The sequence below is a fragment of the Ziziphus jujuba genome, chromosome 9, assembly GCF_031755915.1.
Source record: "Ziziphus jujuba cultivar Dongzao chromosome 9, ASM3175591v1".
Classification (NCBI taxonomy): domain Eukaryota; kingdom Viridiplantae; phylum Streptophyta; class Magnoliopsida; order Rosales; family Rhamnaceae; genus Ziziphus; species Ziziphus jujuba.
Window position 1 is genome coordinate 1,454,644 of NC_083387.1, and position 25,771 is coordinate 1,480,414.

The window sequence follows — 25,771 nt, forward strand, 5'->3', positions numbered from 1 at the left end:
CATTATTAGACCGTCAAATCGCACACCGAACACTACCTAAAAAAAAAAATTACAAAAGCATAAGGAAAAAAAATTACAGAAATAGCAAAAACAAAAAAACATAACCCTAATTTCGATTCCAACTTATCCCAAAAGCAATCAGGAAAAAAAAAAAAAAACACACCCCACAAATGTTTTAAATAAACCCTAGAAACCACTCAAATTGAAAAGTCAAAGGAAAAATGAAGCAAATAGACCAGGCATTTTATCAGAGAGGCCAAGTGAAACAGCAAGCTTAGGCATCTGCTTCTGCCATGCAGTACCACCCTTGAGCTTCGTATACAAATCCACGTTCTCCTTCTTCACAATACCCTAATTTCGAATTCCAAACCATCAATTTCTTTCTTTGTATGGAATTTTGATGACCGGAGAGACGAAACAGGGCTGTTTGGCAAAAGGGCAACTAAGTGAAGAAAGCTTGATGGATGAATGAGAAGAGATGAGCCAGCTTTAGGGAAGGGTGATGAAGGAGAACAGTCGGGTGAAGAAAAGAAAAAAATAACATAAAATAAAAAAAATAAAAATATTTAATTTGGATATAAAGGTATTTTGGGATTATTAAAAATTGAAAGGGTAGAAAAAAAAATAGCAAATGAAAGGGTAAAATCATAAAGCTCATCCCTATGAGGGCATTGGGCCAAATTTCTTTAATTTTGATTATCAACCTCAAGGTAATTACAAAGAGAATCCTCTTTTCAGGTGAGCTTGAGGTTGCCAAATCAAGGGGAATTTGGCCCAATACCCTCATAGGGACGAGGTTAATGATTTTTGCCCCCTCATTTGATATTTTTTTTTTTCTACCCCTTCAATTTTTGATAATCCCAAAATACCCTTATATCCAAATTAAATATTTTTATTCTTTTTTTTTTCTATGTTTTTTTCTTTCTTTTCTTCATCCGACTTTTCTCTTCTCCTTATAATCAATGTCCAGCCCATTAGGAGCCCTCTGTTTCCTTTTGCATCGGCCGGATTGTAAGCTTGGAGACTGTGCGTTTTGAAGGAAATGGTGAAGAGGCGACTCAGAGAGAAAACTGCAGGGTTTTAGAGAGCCCTAGGAGCAGAAGCAGAAGCAACAGGTAGGCAACAGCGAAGTAGGAAAGCATGAGGCTCATTCTATCAATCACTGGTAATCCTCTCCTCTCCATTTTCAAATTCTTAAGCTTTTCCCCAAACATTTTCTTACTCGTTTTGCTAATAATGAAATAGTTTTTTTTTTTAAAATAAATAATATATTTTAGATTGTTATAATTCAGGGTAGCGTAATTCACTGCTGCGAGAGGTGGGACGGCGATACTTCAGTGCGGTTTCAACAAAGGAATACGCAAGGAGGAACTACGCAAGCAATGTCTCTGAGTATAACACTGTTATTGGTTCTCTCACCGCGCAGAGAAGGTAAATTCTAATTTTGATTTTCTTTTTTTGGTTTTGGGTATTTTTTTTTTTTTGGGAGAAATTGTGAAAGTTGTGTTCTTTTTTTCTTTTTTTTTTTAATAACGGTGGTGGTAGGCATTTCTTGCTGAGAGATGTGTATGATGATATGATGCTGGATGGAGTACCCCAGATGATGTTCTATCTACTTTAAGACGACATTCTTCAATTTCTCAACATCGAAAATCTCTGGATTCTAATTTTCCAAGGAAGAACAGAGGATCAAGATGGAATAAGGAAGATTTTAGTCATTCTAATGCTTTGGACCATAAAGATAGTGGTGCGAAAGGTGTTCAAGACTTGTGGAACAAAAAATCAAGGTCTACAGGTCCACCAGAACAGAAGGTGAGATTTTTTTCATCATATTTTTGTCCTGTTTAATATGCATCTTATCGATCTGTGCATTCTTCAAAACATAAGATGAAATTATTATGTTATTAGTAATGATTTTCTTCTGTATCAGTACTAGATGCTGTAAAATCGAACATGTAAAAAGATGTTTCTGATAGGTGCTTGCCACATGCCAGTCACATTTACTATGAGGAAGCATTGACCACGTTACAAATATTTGATATTTTCAATTGCTTAGGAAGTACTTTTTGGGTAGCATCCCAGAAGTCTTGGTGGCATTTTTCTCCTTTGTGGAATTTTTTGCTAAATAACCTTTCTTTTGTCTTGTGGAATTTTTTGCTGAATAATCTTTTTTTGGTTTTGGTTTAGTTGATTTACTGATATTTTGTTTTCAATCTTTTGATAATTTTATTCTATCATTAGCTCTCATGTTCACCATTCTCAAGGCTTCCTGTATAAGATCAAGGATACATACTATTTGCACAATAAAAATTGCCTTGATTAGGTTTGCCAGTTTGCAAATATACTATGAAATACCCTAGCCATTTGGATTTGTTGATTCTATACTCTCATATATATTTCTCTTTCATCTCTCTCATATAATGTTGATGATCACCTCAAGGTTATATATAAAAAACTAGCAAAGGAGAGTTCATCAAGAAGAAAACCAACTGGTCCTTTATTTATTTGGGATAGTTGTTAAGTAGCCTGTATTAATGGACGAATGAATGGTTTTCTCAAAACGGTTTCTTAAAGTGAAGATGCTGAGGATGTTGTGTCTCCAATAAGTAAGCCGCAGATTGTTGCTAAGTTACAGTAGCCAACAATGAATGTGGAAATCTTAGCTTAAGTACTTGGAAAAGAAAGTAAATGCTTTGAAGATTGATCTGTATAAAAATTGAGGGAAAAGAAGCTCTGATTTGCAATAACTGGTGAAATTTTTTTTTCTGGACTTCTTTTGGTCATCGTTAAATCCCCAAGTTTAATTGAAATATCCTTTGCATAACAAGGAACTGGAAAACAAGATTTCCACTATAGTGGAATCCTATTTACATTTCCCATGTTTCTTTGACTTGTATATGACTGATTGATGTATGCAGTAATTTTTTCTCTTGATTTTATATTTGTGTGTGTCTATGTTATTAACTTATGTTAGTAGAGTCCATAAACATGAGCCCATACATTATTTTTGCCCTGCATTTTTTTTTTCTTTTTAACACTTTACTTTTTAGTTTCATTGTTATCTCTTCTAGTCTGTTATTTCTATTTACTTTATCTTTCCCTCAAGTGTTTTTTACTCTGTAGGTTAATGGTAGTGATGATCGGTCATCATCAACAATTGAAGCAAAAATTCTTGATGTAGTGCAGATGAACTCTGTCACTGTTGACTCGAGGCCAAAGTGCTTGGTTGGTATTATTTTTTATGGTTACCCTTCTTATTCTAGAATGTATGCAGAAGAAACAAGTTACTACTTTTTCTCTAGGTGATTGATTAAATTGATGGAGCTCTTCGTGATGGCAAAGGTGCTGTGGAGGTTATTCTAAAGATGGTAATCGTTAAATTTAATTGTCTGCACGCTTATTTGTGTTTTAATATAATTGTAGTTATAGTTATCTTATTACTATAATTGCTGTTGGTGATTAAATATAACTGCTTTCGTTGTTATTAGTTATTGTTGTCATGTATAATTCTTGTTTTCCTTAATGTTTAATGCAAACTGTCAGTTATTGCATTTACTTCATTATCAACATGAGAATCATAAGGGAAATTTACTGTTTAAACTCCATGGTTGCACATTCTATACCTTAACAGAAACCTCCATTTCTACCGAGGGTAATATATTCAGGTATGGTGGTTTTTATTTCCCAGTGCTCATTATATTTTTCACTTTTATTTTATGTTGTTCATATAGGTTTCTGCAGATAAGAAGTCTGATACAGGGAAGAAGAATTTTCCAAATGAAGAAAATCATGAAAGTACATAGAAAGTTTATCATTCATATGGAGTTTCCTTTTCATGATTCTTTTCATGTAAACTAGATAGTATTTTTTGCTTATTGACAACTACTTGCTTTCTGCAGGGTTCATATATTTGTTCAACCAACAGTTAATTGTGTTGTCAGCAGGTGATCCTTGACTACCATGGCTGATGTTTAATTGCTGTGACAATTTCAAGCCTTTCCATTTATGATTTCATCTGTTTTATAGACATTTTAGATACTTTGTTGTTTTCATGATTTCTGAAATTTCCTTAGAATTTCTGATATGAAGTCAGTGAATGGAAATAGGATCTTTAGATGGAAGACTTAATTATTTTGATTATCCAATTCAATCTTCGGGACAACATATCCACTTGCATACTTACTACTTACAAGCCAGTTTGATAATGACTCGCTTTGTGATATTTTTCTTCCTTTGTTGATGTCTAGACCAATAATTCTACTCTTCACAGTTTGCATATAGCATTTATCGCATATGAGGACAGCTAAAGTCTTCAGTTCTCATTATATTTATTTAAATTTTTTTTTAGGGAATCCCTTATTTTATTAAATCAGAGATGCTTTTTTGTCAAGTATTAAAAAAAGTTAGTCATTTTTTTAGGTTGAGATTTAAAACAAAATGCTTTTGTAATTTTCCTTAATTATTTACAATAATTTTTCTTTTTAAAATATTTCGAATCCAAGACTGTTTGTATGAATCCAATAAAACAAATAAATAAGTGTATATATTAGTAGTCTCTCAACTATATTGTGAATTTGTGACTCCTATTTTGGTTTTAACAATCATATCCTCCAACTCATCCAAACACTCCACCACCATTAGTCCTTTTTTAATCTTTGGTTAAAAAACTTTAATAGATTCAAAACATTTATGTCATGAGACACCAAAATATTAGAGTCCTTTTTTAATTTTTTGTTAAAAAACTTTAATAGATTCAACACATTTATGTGATAAGACACCAAATATTAGCTAATTTGTGGAATTTATTATTATTATTATTATTTGGGGAATTTGGCCCAATGCCCCCATAGGGATGAGCTTCACGATTTCTACCCCTTCATTTGCTATCTTTTTTTTTCTACCCTTTCAATTTTTAATAATCCCAAAATACCCTTATATCTAAATTAAATATTTTTACTTTTTTTATTTATTTTATGTTATTTCTTTCTTTTCTTTCACTCAATTGTTCTCTTCTCCTTCATCACGCTTCCCTAAAGCTGGCTCATCTCTTCTCATTCATCCATCAAGCTTTCTTCACCTAGTTGCCGTTTTGCCAAACAGCCCCATTTCGTCTCTCTGGTCACCAAAATTCCATACAAAGAAAGAAATTGATGGTTTGGAATTTGAAATTAGAGTATTGTGAAGAAGGAGGATGTGGATTTGTATACGAAGCTTAAGAGTGGTACTGCATGGCGGAAGCAGATGCGTAAGCTTGCTGTTTCACTTGGCCTCTCTGATAAAATGCCTGGTTTGTTTGCTTCATTTTTCCTTTGACTTTTCGATTTGAGTGGTTTCAAAGGTTTATTTAAAACATTTGTGGGGTGTATTTTTTTTTTTTTCTGATTGCTTTTGGGATAAGTTGGAATCGAAATTAGGGTTATGTTTTTTTGTTTTTGCTATTTCTGTAATTTTTTTCCTTATGCTTTTGTAATTTTTTTTTTAGGTAGTGTTCGGTGTGCGATTTGACGGTCTGATAATGGAAATCGGCAAGGATTCGGGAATGGAGGACGGGGATTTTGTGGTGGAGACTTGCATTACGCATACTCTACCCCCGGTATTGACGCTTAAGAAGGGATTAGAGAGTATCAAAGATGCTGTGGGGAAGTTGAAGCTTAATCATCCTTCTACCTCCAATGGGTTCTTTCGGTTTCAGGTACTATGTCGTTTCACTTTGCTGTTTTGATACTATGTCGTTTTGTTTGGTTTTCATTTCATATGTGATTCTGTGAGGATTTCTAAAGGTCGTTGTGCCTTCCAGTGCGAAAGCTTTGGATTGGTTTGCCTGTCAGTAAGAGTCTTGCGAGGTTTTTCCTCTGTTTTTATGTTGAAGGAAACAGAAAATCGTGATTGTATGTGAATGAAACCGTTGGAGTTTTTGGAATTGGGTCTGTTGTTCACTTTACACAGAGTTCTTCTTTTATCTCAGGAGAGAAGACAATGAGCAAAAGATTTAGATTCTCGTATCTCTTATTTCTCACTCATCAAAAGCGTCTTCTATGATGATTTAGGGGTTGCATTTGATTTTTGTTGTTTGTTGTCTGTTGTTCATTATATATATATATATATGTAAAAGTAATTTTAACTTTATTAGGACAAGAGTTTCCTTTTTTCCTATTGAGCTTGATGGCTGAACTGGTTAAAGTTGGGGGTTTGTAATACGGTTCCCCAACTCCATAAAAGAAAAGGTTTCCCTTTGAATAGTTAGTCTGAAGGATGGATGTTTCAAACTTCTATTTGGAGGGTCATGGACAATTTTGGAGCTATTGAGACTTACGGCTTACCCTATTCCATTGACATCAAGGTGCAGGAGGTTATGTAATCATTTTTTTAAGTGCCTTTAGGCTAACGAGCGGAATATGTGTTGAATAAGAACCTAATATTTGTTAGTTATTTTGTTGAAAGGTCTATTTGGAAAATGACAAGGCAGGAATGAAATTGAATATTAACGTGAACTCTTTATTGGCAATTATGTAAGGAATGTTTCAACATATATGCTAAAGGCTCTAAAACATTTTATGAAATTTAGAATAATTTTGTCCATTTATTGGAAATTTGCGGTTCGTATGAAAAATTGATTAAGTAATGATGGTTAGTTGCTTATGGTTATGCATCTAATTATGATGCAAAATCTGTTGCCTTAAAAGGTTCATGCATGTTTGATAATTTGCATTTGGTATTGCAAATATGATGCATATTGTAGTGGCAATTTTTTTATCTGTATTTAGGTGTACGTTGTTTTGCATGGATACTTGGGTCTTTTAGATTTGTATGAATCTTTTCCTTGACAGCTCTAAAAATGGTAGCTAGATGCTATTAAATTTAAGTAATGTTTGTGGTTTCTCCATAGATAGAACAAATAAGCTCTTGCAAAACAAGGGTAAAACTTCAACTGTTCATTAGTCACGGTTTTGCATGTGATAGTTATTTAATTTATTGCTTTACGTAGTTGCATGTGATACTTATTTAATGTATGTCTTTGCTGTACTTAGTTGCCTGGTGCCATTGCTTATATTTTTATTACCGTAGTTGTGTTTTGTAATGGTATGCTTTTTCTTATTCTTCTACTGTTTGTTATTTATTAATTTTTGGTTATTGGCATTCCAAAGCATTGTTGAATGTTGATCATGTTGATGTTTTGTTTGATTTGTTGCATCTTTGATGTGTAGTTTTTTCTCTGCTACATGTTTTGTATTTGTTAGATTACTGGTGGATGAATTTGATGCTGCACTTTGGAAGGTTGGCAGAGGTTGAACCTTTATACTTCTTTATGGATACTCTAGGTATTTAATTATTTTCTTTGAAGCTTGTATGCTAAATATTGTAACTAACTGCATATATTTCGTTTGATTTCATCCAGGTATCAAATCGGTCTCCGTTTTAGTGGAGGTGCCCCGTATGCTTTTAATGCTGTCACTAAAGTTTGGCATTATACCAATTGTGGTGCCAGTTGGTGTTCGAGATTTTGACATTGATGAAGAACATTGGGTCAATTCGGGATTGTTACCAACAGAAGCTTTTGTAGGAGCTGTAATATTCTCTAGTTTTTATTCAAAAAACACTTGTACAATTTCCTTTTGCTAATTCAGATTTTGTTTTTAGTTTTTGTACATGATTCTCATGTCAATATGATGTGTAAGGCGCATGGATTGTAACCATTGATGTATTGCTGGACTTCTAGATACTTGGAATCAAATTTTTATGCATTTCTCATAATTGTTATGCTTGTTCTGGTATTTTTACTTTATAAAAATGATCATACGGTTGCTTAGGTCCTTCCTTCCATAGATCACCATTTTTAAGGGAATCAAGTTTCAAAACACGACCGATCTTTTCATTTTCAATGTCAACCAGATATTGAGAGTTAAACATCATTAATGAAACTCTACAATCCTGGATAATTTAGAGTATTTAATATATTCATAATTTGAACCATAAATTTGCACGACTCCTTGATTTTTTTTTCCCTGGTAAATATGTCATTTAAAGGCCCACTCTTTAATTCTTTGGTTGTTAAATATGTCATTTGATAGTTTCCTGACCTTGCATGTTACATTAGTATATGAGTCTTTGGAAAATTGCATGGTGACGGAGGAATGAGGCAAGGCTGCATGAGTCAAACATATGAGGGATGCAAAGTGGTTGAGACTAAGACAAAGTTTTGAAAAAGTTCTCAAATTTACACAAAAATTTGATTATTGTAGGGCCTTCGGTAAGTATCAATGAAACCTACGGTAATCAATTTGTCCTTATTTGAAAAATTATCGTAGGTTTCATCGGTAATTACCGAAACCCCTATGGTAATCACATTTTACCAATTTTTTGGGCCCCACAAGTCCCTTACGTGTTTTAAATGAAAAACCATGCAAAATATGGATTCTAAAATTATCCTAAGGAGGGAAAATTCCAAAATCTCTGAAAAAGTTCTCAAATTGGCCAAAAAATTACGATGACTGTAGACATTCGGTAATTACCGATGAAAGCGTCGGTAACCAACATATACCCTCTGGAAAAGTTATCGAAGGTTTCATCGGGAATTACCGAAGGTCTACAATCATCGTATTTTTTGGCCATTTTGAGAAATTTTTAAGCAATTTTGGGATTTTCTCTCCTTTGGATAATTTTAGAATCCATGTTTTGCATGTTTTTGCATTTAACACACATTATGGGACTTGTGGTGTCCATAACATTTGTAAAATGTGATTACCACTGGGGTTTCGGTAATTACCGATGACACCTACGGTAATTTTTCCAGAGAGTATATGTTGGTTACCGAAGGTTTCATCGAGAATTACCGAAGGTCTACAGTCATCGTAATTTTTTGGCCAATTTGAGAAAATTTTCAGATATTTTGGGGTTTTCCCTCCTTAGGATAATTTTAGAATCCATATTTTGCATGGTTTTTCATTTAACACACGTAAGGGGACTTATAGGGCCCAAAAAATTGGTAAAATGTGATTACTATAGGGGTTTCGGTAATTTCCGATGAAACCATCAGTAATTTTTCCAGAGGGTATATGTTGGTTACCGAAGGTTTCATCGAGAATTACCAAAGGTCTACAATCATTGTAATTTTTTGGCCAATTTGAGAAAATTTTCAGATATTTTGGGGTTTTTCCTCCTTAGGATAATTTTAGAATCCATATTTTGCATGATTTTTCATTTAACACACGTAAGGGGACTCGTGGGGCCCAAAAAATTGGTAAAATGTGATTACCATAAGGGTTTCGGTAATTCCCGATGAAATCATCGGTAATTTTTCCAGAGGGTATATGTTGGTTACCGAAGGTTTCATCGGGAATTACCGAAGGTCTACAGTCATCGTAATTTTTTGGCCAATTTGAGAAACTTTTCAGATATTTTGAGGTTTTCCCTCCTTAGGATAATTTTAGAATCCATATTTTGCATGGTTTTCAGTTAACACACGTAAGGGGACTTATGGGATCCAAAAAATTGGTAAAATGTGATTACCATAGGGGTTTCGGTAATTCCCGATGAAACCATCGGTAATTTTTCCAGAGGGTATATGTTGGTTACCGAAGGTTTTATCGGGAATTACCGAAGGTCTACAGTCAACATAAATTTTTGGCCAATTTGAGAACTTTTTCAGAGATTTTGGGGATTTCCCTCCTTAGGATTATTTTAGAATCCATATTTTGCATGTTTTTGCATTTAACACACATTATGGGACTTGTGGGGGCCATAACATTGGTAAAATGTGATTACCACTGGATTTTCGGTAATTACCGATGACACCTACGGTAATTTTTCCAGAGAGTATATGTTGGTTACCGAAGGTTCATCGGGAATTATTGAAGGTCTACAGTCATCGTATTTTTTTGGCCAATTTGAGAGCTTTTTAAGCAATTTGGAGATTTTCTCTCATTACGATCATTTGATAATCCATATGTTTCATGTTTTTTCATTTAACACACGTAAGGGGACTTGTGGGGCCCAAAAAATTGGTAAAATGTGATTACCATAGGGGTTTCGGTAATTTCCGATGAAACCATCGGTAATTTTTCCAGAGGGTATATGTTGGTTACCGAAGGTTTCATCGGGAATTACCGAAGGTCTACAATCATCGTAATTTTTTGGCCAATTTGAGAAAATTTTCAGATATTTTGGTGTTTTCCCTCCTTAGGATAATTTTAGAATCCATATTTTGCATGGTTTTTCATTTAACACACGTAAGGGGACTTATGGGGCCCAAAAAATTGGTAAAATGTGATTACCATAGGGGTTTCGGTAATTCCCGATGAAACCATCGGTAATTTTTCCAGAGGGTATATGTTGGTTACCGAAGGTTTCATCGGGAATTACCGAAGGTCTACAGTCATTGTAATTTTTTGGCCAATTTGAGAACATTTTCAGATATTTTGAGGTTTTCCCTCCTTAGGATAATTTTAGAATCCATATTTTGCATGGTTTTCAGTTAACACACGTAAGGGGACTTATGGGATCCAAAAAATTGGTAAAATGTGATTACCATAGGGGTTTCGGTAATTCCCGATGAAACCATCGGTAATTTTTCCAGAGGGTATATGTTGGTTACCGAAGGTTTCATCGGGAATTACCGAAGGTCTACAGTCAACATAAATTTTTGGCCAATTTGAGAACTTTTTCAGAGATTTTGGGGATTTCCCTCCTTAGGATTATTTTAGAATCCATATTTTGCATGTTTTTGCATTTAACACACATTATGGGACTTGTGGGGGCCATAACATTGGTAAAATGTGATTACCACTGGATTTTCGGTAATTACCGATGACACCTACGGTAATTTTTCCAGAGAGTATATGTTGGTTACCGAAGGTTTCATCGGAAATTACCGAAGGTCTACAGTCATCGTATTTTTTTGGCCAATTTGAGAGCTTTTTAAGCAATTTGGAGATTTTCTCTCATTACGATCATTTGATAATCCATATGTTTCATGTTTTTTCATTTAACACACGTAAGGGGACTTGTGGGGCCCAAAAAATTGGTAAAATGTGATTACCATAGGGGTTTCGGTAATTTCCGATGAAACCATCGGTAATTTTTCCAGAGGGTATATGTTGATTACCGAAGGTTTCATCGGGAATTACCGAAGGTCTACAATCATCGTAATTTTTTGGCCAATTTGAGAAATTTTTCAGATATTTTGGGGTTTTTCCTCTTTAGGATAATTTTAGAATCCATATTTTGCATGGTTTTTCATTTAACACACGTAATGGGACTTATGGGGCCCAAAAAATTGGTAAAATGTGATTACCATAGGGATTTCAGTAATTACCGATGAAACCTACGATAATTTTTCAAGTAAGGACAAATTGATTACCGTAGGTTTCATTGGTAATTACCGAAGGCCCTACAATAATCAAATTTTTGTGCAAATTTGAGAACTTTTTCAAAACTTTGTCTTAGTCTCAACCACTTTGCATCCCTCATATGTTTGACTCATGCAGCCTTGCCTCATTCCTCCGTCACCATGCAATTTTCCAAAGACTCATATACTAATGTAACATGCAAGGTCAGGAAACTATCAAATGACATATTTAACAACTAAAGAATTAAAGAGTGGACCTTTAAATGACATATTTACCAGGGAAAAAAAAATCAAAGAGTCGTGCAAATTTATGGTTCAAATTATGAATATATTAAATACTCTAAATTATCCAGGATTGTAGAGTTTCATTAATGATGTTTAACTCTCAATATCTGGTTGACATTGAAAATGAAAAGATCGGTCGTGTTTTGAAACTTGATTCCCTTAAAAATGGTGATCTATGGAAGGAAGGACCTAAGCAACCGTATGATCATTTTTATAAAGTAAAAATACCAGAACAAGCATAACAATTATGAGAAATGCATAAAAATTTGATTCCAAGTATCTAGAAGTCCAGCAATACACCAATGGTTACAGTCCATGTGCCTAAAGCCATTATAAAAGCCAGGATGTGCATCTTTTCTGAGTTGTGATAGAGTTGTTATGTCCAGCAGATGAACATGTTTTCTCATTCCAGTTAATACATCTTTCAGCACATATAATTCCTTGGGCAATCCGCCTCGATAGACTAATCCACTTAGGAGTTTTGTCTCATTTCCACAGTTTATCACCCTTAGCTCATTCCAATCCCTTGCCACTAAATATGAAAAGGAAAAAAAAAAGAAAGAAAAAAAAAAGCATCAGAGAAATTCACGAAATTAATTTTTGGTTTTCAAAAAAAAAAATTTGGTGATAGGAAAGAAGTAAACTTAATGGTAGTGGGTAAGAGAAATTCCTTGGAAGATGACTTTGGTTTTACTATGATTCATAGTAGAATCCACCCACTTAGCCCATGTTGTCAAACCCTTATGAAAAGCAACCATACAATTCATGTCTTTGAGAGTTTGGTTACCATCTTGAGAATTTAAATGCTCTCTTTCAAGTCCTCAGGAACTAAAGTGAAGACAGTTCATGGGGATGCAGATTGGACAAAATAGGAAAACAAAAGTAGCAGAGAAAAGAAGTTAATCATATGTTTACAGCAACTTCATTAAAAACTCTATGAGCAACAGAGCATTTAAATTCTTTTTTAATCATATGCTTATAGCAATTTCATTAAAAACTCTATAAGCAATAGAGCATTCAAATTATTTTCCTCTTTTGTTTTCTTTTACCTAGTATCACCTCTAACTAGACCCCATTTGTACCCAACAAGGACTGATTCCTTAAAGCCAATATTAAATCCCTCTTGCGCTACAGCTTCTTCTCTTGCTATGAGACCATCGTGATATCCACTCTAGTAATACACCAATTGTTACATGAAATTCACAGAAAGGGTGTGGGGGCAGCGATTATTACTTATAGACAAAAAAAAAATAAAAATAAGCCCACAACTTCAATATGTTAAGGAGGGACACTACATCAACCTCATAACCAAGTGCACAAGGATAACGATATGCACCTGACCTAAGGCATTTTCAAGCACATTTTTGGAATTGTAACCAATAGTATGGGTTTCTCAATCTGTAAATATCAGTTTATCATGGAAGTCTTGAGTGCCATTAGCCTATAATACAAAACCACAAGCAAACTAATACCACATCTCGGCAACCAACCTCAAATTCATAAAATAGGAGTAAGTATAAGACAGTTCACCTATCCTATCCCCAACTGCATATTTGTAATCAACTTGAAAATTAATAATGTTCCACCAGCCAAGCCTAAGAAATTCCAACCTTGGCTGAAAACTAAACAGAAAGAAATTAGGGCAAACTAAACAACACAGATAGTATACCTCATGGTCCATATAGCAAGTATAACATCTTTTTTAAATATTAACTAACTGTTAAAAAAAAAAAAGTTTACTTATATAATTCGCCATAGACCATATAACTAAAAGGATACCATAAGAATCACTTTGGTCACATCGGGCACTTGGCATCAGATCACTTTCTATTTGATGCTGCAAACTTTCCAAGTAAAGCTCCTCTGCACAACTACCACTCACCTTCATAACCATAAACAAGAAACCAACATAAAATCAAAATGAAGTTATGTAATTAAATTATGATATCTAGCAAGATGGTGAGTGTCATATAAACAAGAAAACAAATGATTCAACATTTGAAGCAGATTTTAACCATAACCGCTTTCAACTTATTCTTCAATTTTGTTTTTTTGGGTTTTCTTTTCTTTCAATTTCCTTTAATATTCTGTTGCAATCAGAAAATTCAACAAACACTCGTGAAGTGTTTCTGACCTTAAAGCAATATAGAAACCGACCCTAAAGCTCACTCATAATATTTAATTACCCCACTAAATTGTATAACCTACTACTACTACTACTACTTGATTTCGACTAGTTTCCTCCATTCCAATCATCGTCTTCGCCTTTCGCCAATCAAGCAAAAACTCAAGCTAAAAAAGAAAAAAAAAAAACAATCAAAATACACAGATCCTTACCTCAAACGCAATTTTTCCTTAGTCTTTCATATGTTTGCAAGAGAAGAGGTAAGAGATGCAGGGAGATGGAGCATGAATTTTTTTTTTTTTTTTCTTAATGAGATTGTGTGTGGGTTTTCTGGGGGATGAAGAAAAATAAAAAAGCAGAGTGCAGAAACTAAAGACTCTGGGCTTCTCGGACTGAAGGAATGAAGAAAGGAAAATACAATAATTTTTTACTTTCATTGGGGATAAAATGGGAAGCAGAAGGTAGATTAAAGAAAACTAAGAAACGAGGGGTATATTTGATTAGATGCTTTAAAAGAAGGGCATTGGGCCAAATTCCTCCCAAATCAACCATGGCAAGGTCGGACGGCCCAAGTTTTAGGTGGGCTTGACTTTTTATTGGGTTTGGTTAACGACCGATGAATAAGTATCAATTCCGAAAAGTCCTCCACCTCCGCGTCAGTTCGCCTCTTACAATTTGCCACGTCAGAAAACAACGTCAGTTCGGCCTCTTACAAGCTATGATGTATTTCAGCAAATCACCTGATGCCACGTTGCATTACGTACAAATGATTATTGGACAGGATCCACAAACGAAACGGTAAAGCCCACAGAATGCTTGGTTGGACTTCACACTTCGGAATGGATAAGGAGCTGGAAGGGCCTTTAAATTAATTTTCCAGTCAAGAATTTATTTAAAAAAAAAAAAAAACCATAGCTCCATTGCCCAATACGACATTTTGTGATTTGACATTGTGAATGAGTGAACCTACGTCCGTCAGAAGGAGAAAATTGTTGTAGGCCATTGCTGGATCAGGTCAGGCTGATCAGCTAGTCACAAATCGAAAAACAGGAGAAACTAGAAAAATGAAGAGGTTTGATGAGATCTGTGTGGTGGGTTTTGCAGGGTTGACCACCTTATTATTAATAACATCACCGGTTGCAGCAGACGATGTTGTGGTTCTAACCGAGGATAACTTCGAGAATGAGGTTGGCCAAGATAGAGGAGCGCTCGTAGAGTTCTATGCTCCCTGGTATCATCTCTCACTTGTTTCTTTTCTGCATTCATACTTTCTTATATATATATTATATATACATCATTGTTCCTAACTTTAAAAGGCTTTTGTTTTACACGTTAAAGTCCCTGAGATCTATTTGCTTCGTTTGGGCCTATTTTAATTTTATTTACTGTACCATTGCTTTGCGAATATTTTTGTACGTGTTTTTTGTGAATTTTGATAAGTGTTCCAAAGTTCATTGTTCGAGATCACTCTGTTTCCCTAACAGGTGTGGGCACTGTAAGAAGCTTGCTCCAGAGTATGAGAAGCTGGGGTCGAGCTTTAAGAAGTCAAAGTCCGTTTTGGTTGGAAAGGTTAGCTCCGTATGAATGTTTTCAATGTTCATGGTAAATAAAACAAATTATTTCCATTTTGGTGGAGTTTCTTCCTGCTGGGTTAAATCCCTTGCAATAAATAAGGCATGGATAAAAACCTGTCTGCTGTTGTTTTTTTTCCTTTTTGCTTATGATAATTTGTTAGAGCTCATGTATGACTTTTTTTTTCATGGCTTGTGGAGTAGGTAGATTGTGATGAGCATAAGAGCTTGTGCAGCAAATATGGAGTTTCTGGATACCCAACAATCCAATGGTTTCCTAAAGGATCATTGGAACCCAAAAAGTATGCATAATTCAACATTTTAAAACATAGTTAACAAAAAAATTCAGTTTGTGCGGCTATAGAAATTCAAATTTTAACACATTAATATGTTGTTCCGATCTGCCATTTTAAAATGTTATGATTGAGTCGAAATTGGTTGCTTGGTTTTTATAGGTATGAGGGACCTCGTACTGCCGAATCCCTAGCTGAGTTTGTAAATACTGAAGGAGGTAATTATTTTTAATCTTTTGAAAAAATTTAACTTATCCAGTGGAATGTACTTTTTGCATGAGATTTCTTGCACAAATGCTCTTCCTACTAGTTAGATTAGTTTTTAATTCATTATTTTTAAGTAAAAATTGTTTTCTTTTTACTGTCTCAAAAATTTTTTTTTGTTTGTGTAAATTATCCCCATCTCGTTGTATATAAGATATTATCATGTGTAGTAGTATGAAACTGCTTGTTATGTCACCTTTGGGGTTCTCATTTATTTTTATGAATATATTTCTACAGGGACCAATGTGAAAGTAGCTACAGTTCCATCCAATGTAGTGCAGCTACACGGTGACAATTTTAATGAAGTTGTCTTGGATGAAACCAAAGATGTTCTAGTTGAGTTTTATGCACCATGGTACTCACGCATGTCCTTTTTTTTTTTTTCCTTTTCATCCTTTTTTTTTTTTTTTTTTTTTGACGTTTATTTTTATCAATAGGCAAGATTTTGAGATTTGAGAATTTGATGCATAGCAAATTATCTATCTTGTAGGTCGTTTCTATCTTACTTTCATTTCATACTTTCTTAAAACTTCGTTAATGAATAGTATTTATGGATTCTGTTTCTTCCAGGTGTGGCCATTGCAAAAACCTTGCTCCTGTAAGTTGTCACCTCCTCTTATTATATAACTTGTTGGGGTACTTTTACTTGTGTTGACATGCAAATTTTTATTTTCCATGCAGACATATGAAAAAGTAGCTACCGCATTTAAATCACAGGAGGATGTAGTGATTGCTAATTTAGATGCTGATAAATACAGGGATCTAGCTGAAGGGTAAGTGTGAATTCATATTCTATCTCCTTAAAGAGTATGTTCCAAATTTCAATTTTAGGAACACATGTGGATCTTTTTTATATGTGGTGTATGCAGATATGATTTAAGTGGGTTTCCAACATTAAAATTCTTCCCGAAAAACAACAAAGCTGGTGAAGAGTATGAAGGTGGTAGGGATTTAGAAGACTTTGTGAACTTCATCAATGAAAAGTGTGGCACCAATCGTGACGGAAAAGGACAGCTTACATCAGAAGTTAGTAACTTGAATTGAAAAATAACAGTTATTCTATTTGTATTTTATAATAATAAATTTTCTATTAAATAGGCTGGTATTGTTGCAAGTTTGGATTCCTTGGTGAAGGAGTTCGTTGCTGCCAGTGATGATAACAAGAAGGTTGTCTTTCCTCGGATAGAAGAAGAAGTTGAAAAGCTAGAGGGTTCGACTTCAAGGTACTTCGCGGGCATTGACTGTTTAAATGTCATAATTAGTGGCTTTCTTCAATGTGACATTCCTGAGAAGAATTTGTTATTACCATATACAGATTCATATTATCTTCTAGATCCAGGATAGGGCTTTCAATTTAGTTATGACCCTTGTTGCCCTCTTTCAGCTATGGAAAGGTCTACTTGAAGGCTGCCAAGAACTGTATGGAGAAAGGTCCTCATTATGCCAAGAACGAAATTGATCGGCTACAGCGCATGCTTGATAAGGTATGTTTATGGTCTGTTTTCTACATTAATATGCTCCAAAATGGTTTGTTTAAAGTTTTTCTTTTACTTTTTAATGGATAAATAAGTTTAAAGTGTAATTCTTGTTGGTTTTCCTTGTTGGATTGAAGCAGGCAATCAGCCCAGCTAAAGCTGATGAGTTCACTTTGAAGAAGAATATCCTGACACTGTTCGCATGAACTTCAAACGTCTATCTATTCCATAGAGTTTAGTATGATAGGATTGACTGATCATTTACTTTTGAGGGGATGATTTTTCTTCCCCTTGTCCCCCATATTATGTTTGAATTTATCTGAGTTGGGCCATTGGGGTTTGTTATATTTGTAAACAATTTTATCAAAATTAATGAAAATTGCGTGTTTAGGAATACTCGTTTTTCTTTCATGCTTCATGATTCATGCTTGATTTAGCAGACTCGTTTATCAACGTGGTAATGTACACAGCAAACAGCTTGTAGCATTCTTAAATATGAAAGACTCTATTTAAAATCACATTTTTACTTTTAGAACTAATTAGTAGAAAAGAATAATACGTTCCGCATGTTAAAGAAGCCTGTTTGTAGTCTTTTCCAGAAAGCTTGTCTTTGAATTTTAATTCTATTTCTCCCATGTCTACTTTGCAATACAGTATAACTTACATTATGAAAAGCTTTGCCAAGTTTCATCTACTAGCATAATAAGTAACATTTAGAGGATGATGCTTACAAACAAACTCGAGAAAAATATATTTCAATCAATTATGCATTGCCTTCTCCGAATATACAACCATAGCTTATGCACACCAAGCAGAATCTATTGGCAAATCCTAGAGAACAGTTACTTGAAACCAGCATGGGACACCTGAAAAAGTTAGAAATGTCATTTACTAACTCATTAGCAGCTAATCTACAGAATTATCCTCCTTCACATCGACATTTAACACCCTGCATGACTTCTGTCGATTAAATTCAGGCTCAGAGATGGCCATTGAAGAACACTCCTCAATTTGATAGTCCCTCTCGTCATCTAAAGACTTCATATAGGAGCAAGGTCGCTCTTCAGATTCCATATTATGTACAGGCTCTTGCCCTGAACTAAATGACAATTCAAAAGAAGGTGGACCAAGAGGCTGTGTTCTCATCTGTACAGACCGCAAGAGTGCAGCCCTCCTCAGGTCAGCTGAGTGACAAATATCGCTAGGAGAAGATGGGAAACGCCCCTCAGAATCTGATCCTCTTTGTCGAGGCTGTGGGCAAGTGATGGCATTGGCACTGCATCCATGTGAAGGGTGTGAGCTGGTGGAAGGAGTAGAATAGAATCCACTAAGTGGTCTTTGGTATCTGTATGGAGACACTGGACTAGAGGGTGCACTGTCGGCTTGGGATGAGCTTGTGTTTAATGGGACATCACAAAATCGAGAATCATCAGAGTCCTCTGACATTGGTGAATATTGCATTGACATCTCGTCCCTGGGAGAAGGAAGTTTGGAAACAATAATGAGGACAAAATTAGTGAAAGAATTACCATTGTAAACTAGCAAGGGTCAAAACCTTGGGAGAGATTATATCAATGTAATTGGCAAGAAATATTATCCAAATATGTAAAGCTCTTTATACAAAAATAAAATTTCACCACCCAATTTCTTGTGGAAAAAAAAAAGGAAATGGGGAAAGAGTATAGAAGTTTATGGAATGAGCCGCTGTAGTCTCTCTAAACAACAAGTCTTTTTGTAGAATACAAAATAATTGCACCTCAAGGCTACCCAAAATGCAAGGGAGAAACCAACTGGCCTCTCTAGCAATTTGTTGACACTCCAACATTGCTCTGTAATGCTTGTTTTAATTCCGGGGCATACAACAATATTGATATTACACAAAAATTGACTCATGCTGTGAAGCGTTTAGAAGTGTAAACGTAAATAGAGAAACTCTGACCTGGCATACAACTCAGATCTCTAGTTTATATCTCTTCAGCTACTGTAGTGTGTGCTTTCAATGTAAAAAACCACAAGCCTTTATCCTAAGAAATTTGTATAACAAACTTATGCCAAATGGGAGCATAGCGCTGCTTTGCAGACACTGGCTACTTGGTAAATATAAAAGACCAGAAAAAAAAAATTGACTAAATAAAACAATAAAGAAAAATCCTTTAATAGATTGTATGCGAGCCAAAGGATACAAATAAAACCTAGCCAAAATACGAATTTATAGTAAAACAAACTTTTCGACCTCTTAATCTCTTGTGATGGAAAATATGAAGCTATGGATTCATCACAAGTGCAAGATCAATCCACTAAAGCTACCATTAAAAATAAAAACAACCAATTGAAGCTTCATATGAGTAAGTCACCTTAGATACAACATGCCTTCGGACCTTGCTGGAGATTCCATGAGATTCTCAGGAAGTGGGTCTCCAACAGTCAACCCATTCAAACTAGACGCCATTATCTGCAGGGGGGGGAAAGTCTTGAGGAATTGAACTAGCGATGGATAAATTTTACACTAACAAGTTAATAAGCCAAAACCAAACACGGCTTTAACTAAAAGCAAACTTTATAGAGAAAAGCACATGGAACCAAACAAGATGCGGATACATTTTCCTCAAACAATGCTATTCATACATATTCTTGCCCCAGAATGAGGGAAGCAATGGAATGTCCTTCATTATCCGAATTCTCATTTCAGCATTCCTTGGAATATAGAAAGAAGATTAACCAGAAAACCAACCTGTTCAGAGATTATTAATAGTTCAAAGATACCCGTTTGGATTTGGATGTTGAAAAGAGAAAAATGAGCTTTCTTGAACAGCCACACAGAATTGAACCCATTCATACAACATATAAATTGTTTAATTCACTCCAACCCATCGGTCATAATGGTTAATAGAAGCTTCTTCTGTTCATTATGTTTTTTTTTTTTAAATTTCCATACACACGGGAAAAAAAATGAAAAACGAATACGACATTGCATATATAATATAATAAATAAAAATATAAACTTTAGAATTAAAAAAAAAAAAAAAAAAAAAAAAAAAAAAAAAAAAACAACAACAACAACAAATATAGACTGAAAAATAAGAAACAAGGCAAACCTCGCTGAGGTAGCGCTTGTGAGAGTGCAAATTGTCGATGTAAACTTCATCTTCGGGATCTCTGGCTCGCTTCCCACTAGGAGACGACGTCGTTGCAGACGGTGATGCCGCTGCGGAGTTCGCCTCAGGACCCATTAATTATCAGTTCAATCTCAATCTCTCATTTCAAAATTTAACAATTGGGCGAAACTGAATGGCTTAATTTCTCGGGTCAAGAAACTCAGAAGTTCAGAGTAAAATGATTTTATATCTGATTTTTTTTTTTTTTTTTTTGGGTGGGCAAGCTCTCATTTTTGCTTTTTAAGAAAATAAAAAAATGAAAATCAAATGAAGCGAAGCGAATCTTTATGGATCGGGTCCATCAGGAAAAAAATGGATGGTTTTGTCGGGTTAGTGCACTGCCAAATGAAAGATACCGTACGACTGAATTATCCTTTTTTTTCTTTTTCTATTATTTATTTGCTATTTAAAATTATCAGCCGTATCAATTATTCTTATAAAAGCCCGATGAAATTAGAATATAAATCCAATGGGCTTAAAAATTTATCCACTAATATTGGGCTCTTTTGAAAGGGCCTGCAATTCGACTGCTTTGCAACAATTATTTAAGGCTTTCGGCCCAAAAAGGTGTATTTTCTGTGCTTGGTCATCCTTCCCTCAAATAGAAGAACGTAAGCACGTTTCAATTAGCAAACGCCGGTAACTTATAAGGGCATGTCCGAAGAAATTAAAAAAAAAAAAAAAAAAAAGAAAGTAAATCAAGATCGACCATTTAGAAATCAAACAGTACCAGAGGCACAGATCGTGTTTTTCAATTTTCTGTGTACTGATGACTCCTATCCATTTTATACTCAAATCCTCTATATATATATATATATATCTTTTTCTTTTTTGTTGACAATAAGACAGTCCGCTAAAAACACGTAGGGGTAAAGCGGGACAACGTCAAAAAAGGGAATAAATAAATAAAAACTTTGTAAACAGTAATTTTGAAGTCTATTTTGGGGACAATTTTGAAATATTTTCTAAATCGGCTTCGATGTATCTATAATATTTTGCCACGTAATATCGTAGGGGAGACAAAGATAAACCCGAGCATACAAGTTTTACCACTCTATTGTAGCACGAAAGATGCCCTACATTCCTTAGTTTGAATTCCCATTGCAACTTTCATATAAATAGTAGGAAAAGTCAAGCAAAACATCTCTTTCAATAAGATAGCCAACTCCCAAGTGCTCCCAAAAACAGAGCAAAACCCTTGGCCTATCTTTTTCGTGACACTAGTTTTGGACCTCTTTTGCATGTGAAAAACTTTAAGAATTAAGATCATGTTTTCTTCAACAGTTCATGCAAGCTGTTAATTAGTTGTTCTTATGAACCACTACTTCCCATCTTACTTGTTTATTATTTATTAATTGCTCTTATCAATGCAAAAAGCCGGGCCCTGCATTTGATACCATTTGTCTCTTTTGACATAGTTTGAGAAATAAAAATATCAGTTTGCCAATTTGATAAAACTATATAGCAAGATCCATATACACCATTTGAGCATACTTGCAGGTTGCAATTAATTGAGTCTTCTACGAAAACAGGTAGAGACAGGTACCACTAATTTTTGCAAAATTGAAATGAATAACAGAGGAAAACACACAAAGGGAAAGGTTCATTGTTCGGTCCCGAAATCCCAAATAATGGGTCAATCACCCATGCCCAACAACACAACCCAACACACACCACACCCCCCACCCCAAACACCCTTCCCACCCCCAATCAATATATGCATATATTGCAAGTGGGCGTTTCAGAAAATACCAAAAAGATCACCAAACTTGGACTCCGTAGGGTGGGTCATATGTAAATTACAAACAGACCACAAGTACCCCAGATGGGTCTAATCACCTTTTTATAACATCCCAACTCGACAAATTTGAGGACCCTCACAGCTCACCTAACAAAACATTTCATGTGGGTCAAGCTAATCCATAAGCGATAAAAAGGATTTTCATTGGGGTGGTTGTATGGATGCGATGGGATTGAACAAGTGCAATCTGCATCACATAGTATGATATTATAATCAAATCTCGAACTACCGAAATTTAAACTGCATTTAAGTCCAAACCTTCATTGGCATAAAATGGAAATAAGATGAAGACTTAAAAAAAAAAAAAAGCAGTTTGTGGTCCAACAAACGGAAAAACCAAAAACACAAGCAGGAACCAAAACCAGGCCCCAGAGCAATGAATCACTCTCACTTAACTAACATGCCAAAACAGAAAAACAACAATTGTCTCATCAACAAACAGCTTTCTCAAACACTAGCACGTGACTTGCTCACTGTAAAAAAGCTTTTATTAATTATATTGCAAAAACATCCTTAAATTACAAAGGGCAAAATCATACTCAGGCATTGTTTTCAGTAGATTAAATATACTTCATGCCAGCTCAGCTCATACCATTACAAATCCAGCTCAGAGAGCTCACCACAGGTGATATCTAACATGACGGAAGAGAAACAGAAGAGAAGATTCTCGAACACAAAGGCTTTGCTTGACTATCGAGGAGACTTCTGAGAATTTGGTAATCATTATAAAGCCCAAAAACAAATATTAAACAAACGTAGCTTAATTTTCCACTGTACAAAATATGACGATAAAAGAAACCTTAAATTACAATTAATCCGACATGCAAAAATAATAAAACATTAATTATACAAATTCTTGAAACGATCCATCGATCGATCGATCGATCGGGCACTAGTATATATCTATCTATCTGTCTATCTTCATCTTGTCTACCTGGAAGAGACGGGGTTCAAAGCACGTGTTAGACCATTAAGCGCACCGTATCCTTTAGAACTGAACCCCAGGCATCCAAGAAGTCCCTGCCTGTAAGGCAAGAATGTCCTCTTCTTCATCTCTTCCGCTTGAGCCCTGTTCGCCGTGTAATGCAACTCGTGCGGGGACAATGGCACCTTTCTCTTTGCGACGCCGTTTTTAGGTTTCCCGGATATGCCTTTCCTTGTTGAAGCTTGCTTGCTCTGCTTTTTCTTCTTCGTCGTTTTCTGATGCTGATTCTGAGTGTCTGAAGTTGTCTGCGAAGGAAGAGGAGTTTGAGTTTTTTCTTTGTCTTTAGATGTTGAGAAAGAGATCGTTGACCAGAACTTTTCCTTCCCATTTCCTCGACCTTCGCTTTTACTCCTGTACAATATTTCCTTGAGGAATATCCACTTCTTCGAGTTCCTTCCTGAAGATGAAGATCTCGAAGACGACGCCGAACACGACGGTGTCGTTTCCGATGACACCGTTTCGCTTTGCTTAGTCTCCAGCCCATGCAAATCCAGAATGTTCTCGTCGCCGGCCTCTTTAGCTTTCTCATCATTGCAACCTTCTTCATCTTCTTTGAGCCACTGAATGTCTGCGTTTCTCAGAGGAGAGAGAGATCTCGCTTTTCTGTGCAACGATCTACTGCGCAGTTTCAGATCTCTTCCCCTATTCACTGTCCCTTCGCATTTTTCTACCTCCGACTCATCGTCTTCTTCAACATCCAGATCTAGCAATGGCGCTAAGATCTGAGGCCTCTGCAAGTGCGACGAGAGCTTCATCGGCCTGATTTTTCCGTTCATAAAAAGCTCATCCGCCGAGCTCATCGATCCAACAGCCACCGAACTATTGGAATTTAGCCGAGAAGAGAACTCAAACTCAAACGACGACGAGGCGTCCGGAAAAACCGTCTCTGAAGGAGAATAGGAGTAGGAGGCAGACGGAGCTGAAGACAACATGAAGTGCATGGGGCTGGCCGGTGCGCTGAAGAAGTAGCCGGTGGTGCAACCGCGACCGGGACTCGAAGGTGCGCTGACGTAAGGGGTGGAGCACGTGGAGTCGAAGTCCTCACTGAAACGGTGCGCCTCGGTGTTTGCATCTTCGAAGGTTTCGTCTTTAGCGAGAATAAGGGGATCAGAGTCGGAGGAGCAGCCTTGAGTTCCGCCATTGCTAGGGCTCTGGACAAGATCCATTGTGTGAGAGAGAGAGAGAGAGAAGGAAGTGGGAGGGTGAGACAGTGAATGGCTTATGAGGCACGCAAAGGCGGCAATAATTAAGCAGAGCAGAGAGGGCAGAGTGGGAGCAGAGCACAGAGGGAAGCTCGGTGAGCGAGGAGAGAGAAAGAGAGAATAGCATGTGATGGAGAGCAGGCGGTTATATGGTGTGTGTTTGGGTTTTCAAGTTTTTTTAAGAAAATAAATATTGCTTGTTTTATAACGTCGATAGGTTTGTCTTCTTCCGTAGTCCTTAGGATTCTCTGCGAAATTACTCTTACACCCATTGGTTTCACTGCCTTTCCCACTCCACTTACTCACATTTACCGTAATGCTACACTCCCTCTGCCTGTACCTCGTGCTCCGTTTTCCTTGTGGTCGTTAGTTTGTTACGAACTTTGGCGCGCCGGATAAGTAAGCCCAGCACGTTGAGGAGAAATGAGTTTCCAATATTTTATTTATTGCTTACCAAAAATCATTTATTATATAATTGTGCCTATCATGAATGAAGTAATTATTCTAATCTTTAAATAGTAGAGTACACCCCAAATTTTTCATTCTGGAACAACCTTTTTATTCCCGATAACAGAGAACCTAGACTCGGTAATAAAACCTTGTCGGACAATAACCAAATTCATATCTCCTATTTTCAATATTCAATAATATTGATTTATTATGAAAATTCTTTGGGCTTCACAATGCCCAATGGGTTTTGGTTTTTGGGTTTAGTAGGTGGGAGCCGGAGGGTTCTCATGGGCCAACTGCCCTCCTCAATCTGGACTCTGTATCCATTTCATTAAAAACCAAAAATAAACCAATCCAATATCCATGCCCATTTGTTCAGTAGTATGGCATTTTATGTGGGTTTATTATTATTTTTCTTTTCAAAAAAGTTGCACCGGCAAGTCTTAGCCATCTAATTTACCCAAAAAAGGAAAAAAGTCCTAACCATCTGAACACTAGTTACCAAATATGGTATTCGCATAAAATTGGTAAATAAAGTGGCAGGACTTGTAACTTTCCTCCTCACCAAATATGGTTTTGCATAAAATTGGAATATAAAGTTGCAACTACTTGTACCTTTCCTACAAGCATATGCTAGATACCCAAAAAACAAAAACAAAGCACATATGCCTTTCTTTTTTTTTTTTGACTCTGCACATGTGTAAAAGAACTTCTTCCATTTAGGTAGTGGGATAAGACTTATTCACAAATTAGCAAAGCTTAAAGAAATAAAGTAAGAGGTTATGAAGCACTAGGGAGAGGGAATAAGTAAGCAGCAATAA

General features: G+C 35.6%; 3 protein-coding genes and 2 long non-coding RNA genes across 9 annotated transcripts; 2 read left to right on the forward strand and 3 right to left on the reverse strand.

Annotated features, from left to right (window-relative positions):
• The first annotated feature begins 900 nt into the window (after positions 1-900).
• LOC132799533 (uncharacterized) lies at positions 901-2,032 on the forward strand. The gene is made up of 3 exons (XR_009634249.1): positions 901-1,165; positions 1,293-1,431; positions 1,546-2,032. It is a non-coding gene; the product is annotated as an uncharacterized LOC132799533 (long non-coding RNA).
• A 9,619-nt stretch (positions 2,033-11,651) lies between these two features.
• On the reverse strand, positions 11,652-14,212 carry LOC107434034 (uncharacterized). Of its 4 annotated transcripts, XR_009640882.1 has the most exons (4): positions 13,967-14,211; positions 12,679-13,511; positions 12,417-12,457; positions 11,652-12,161 (listed from the first exon to the last, which is right to left on the reverse strand). It is a non-coding gene; the product is annotated as an uncharacterized LOC107434034 (long non-coding RNA). The 4 variants fall into 4 exon arrangements; XR_009640880.1 differs by having other exon boundaries at positions 12,417-13,511; positions 13,967-14,212; XR_009640883.1 differs by lacking the exon at positions 12,417-12,457 and having other exon boundaries at positions 13,967-14,210.
• A 421-nt stretch (positions 14,213-14,633) lies between these two features.
• LOC125424148 (probable protein disulfide-isomerase A6) lies at positions 14,634-17,753 on the forward strand. 2 transcript variants are annotated; one of them, XM_048480778.2, is made up of 11 exons: positions 14,636-14,985; positions 15,239-15,323; positions 15,530-15,627; positions 15,781-15,836; positions 16,120-16,237; positions 16,453-16,480; positions 16,564-16,655; positions 16,752-16,908; positions 16,981-17,105; positions 17,267-17,366; positions 17,498-17,753. In XM_048480778.2, exons 1-11 carry the CDS (start codon positions 14,819-14,821, stop codon positions 17,561-17,563), a joined length of 1,092 nt encoding a protein of 363 aa, XP_048336735.2. In that variant the 5' UTR covers positions 14,636-14,818; the 3' UTR covers positions 17,564-17,753. The 2 variants fall into 2 exon arrangements, 1 of the variants encoding a protein (XP_048336735.2); XR_007243011.2 differs by lacking the exon at positions 17,498-17,753 and having other exon boundaries at positions 14,634-14,985; positions 16,998-17,105.
• Positions 17,754-18,084: 331 nt separating this feature from the next.
• LOC107426383 (uncharacterized) lies at positions 18,085-20,761 on the reverse strand. Its single transcript, XM_016036550.4, has 3 exons — positions 20,453-20,761; positions 19,712-19,809; positions 18,085-18,831 (listed from the first exon to the last, which is right to left on the reverse strand). Exons 1-3 carry the CDS (start codon positions 20,585-20,587, stop codon positions 18,264-18,266), a joined length of 801 nt encoding a protein of 266 aa, XP_015892036.1. The 5' UTR covers positions 20,588-20,761; the 3' UTR covers positions 18,085-18,263.
• Positions 20,762-23,013: 2,252 nt separating this feature from the next.
• Positions 23,014-24,890, reverse strand: LOC125424147 (uncharacterized). Its single transcript, XM_048480776.2, has one exon. It carries the CDS (start codon positions 24,462-24,464, stop codon positions 23,244-23,246), a length of 1,221 nt encoding a protein of 406 aa, XP_048336733.2. The 5' UTR covers positions 24,465-24,890; the 3' UTR covers positions 23,014-23,243.
• Between the last annotated feature and the right edge of the window lie 881 nt (positions 24,891-25,771).

Excerpts from the sequence above, each read along its gene's own strand:
- LOC125424148 (XM_048480778.2), top strand. The coding sequence starts at position 14,819 with ATGAAGAGGTTTGATGAGATCTGTGTGGTGGGTTTTGCAGGGTTGACC. Across the intron at positions 16,656-16,751 it reads TACAGGGATCTAGCTGAAGG|ATATGATTTAAGTGGGTTTC; the intron begins GTAAGTGTGAAT and ends TGGTGTATGCAG. Across the intron at positions 17,106-17,266 it reads CTAGAGGGTTCGACTTCAAG|CTATGGAAAGGTCTACTTGA; the intron begins GTACTTCGCGGG and ends GCCCTCTTTCAG.
- LOC107426383 (XM_016036550.4), bottom strand. The coding sequence starts at position 20,587 with ATGGGTCCTGAGGCGAACTCCGCAGCGGCATCACCGTCTGCAACGACG. Across the intron at positions 19,810-20,452 it reads ACAAGCGCTACCTCAGCGAG|ATAATGGCGTCTAGTTTGAA; the intron begins GTTTGCCTTGTT and ends CCCCCCCTGCAG. Across the intron at positions 18,832-19,711 it reads GAAGGCATGTTGTATCTAAG|GGACGAGATGTCAATGCAAT; the intron begins GTGACTTACTCA and ends TCCTTCTCCCAG.
- LOC125424147 (XM_048480776.2), bottom strand. The coding sequence starts at position 24,464 with ATGGATCTTGTCCAGAGCCCTAGCAATGGCGGAACTCAAGGCTGCTCC.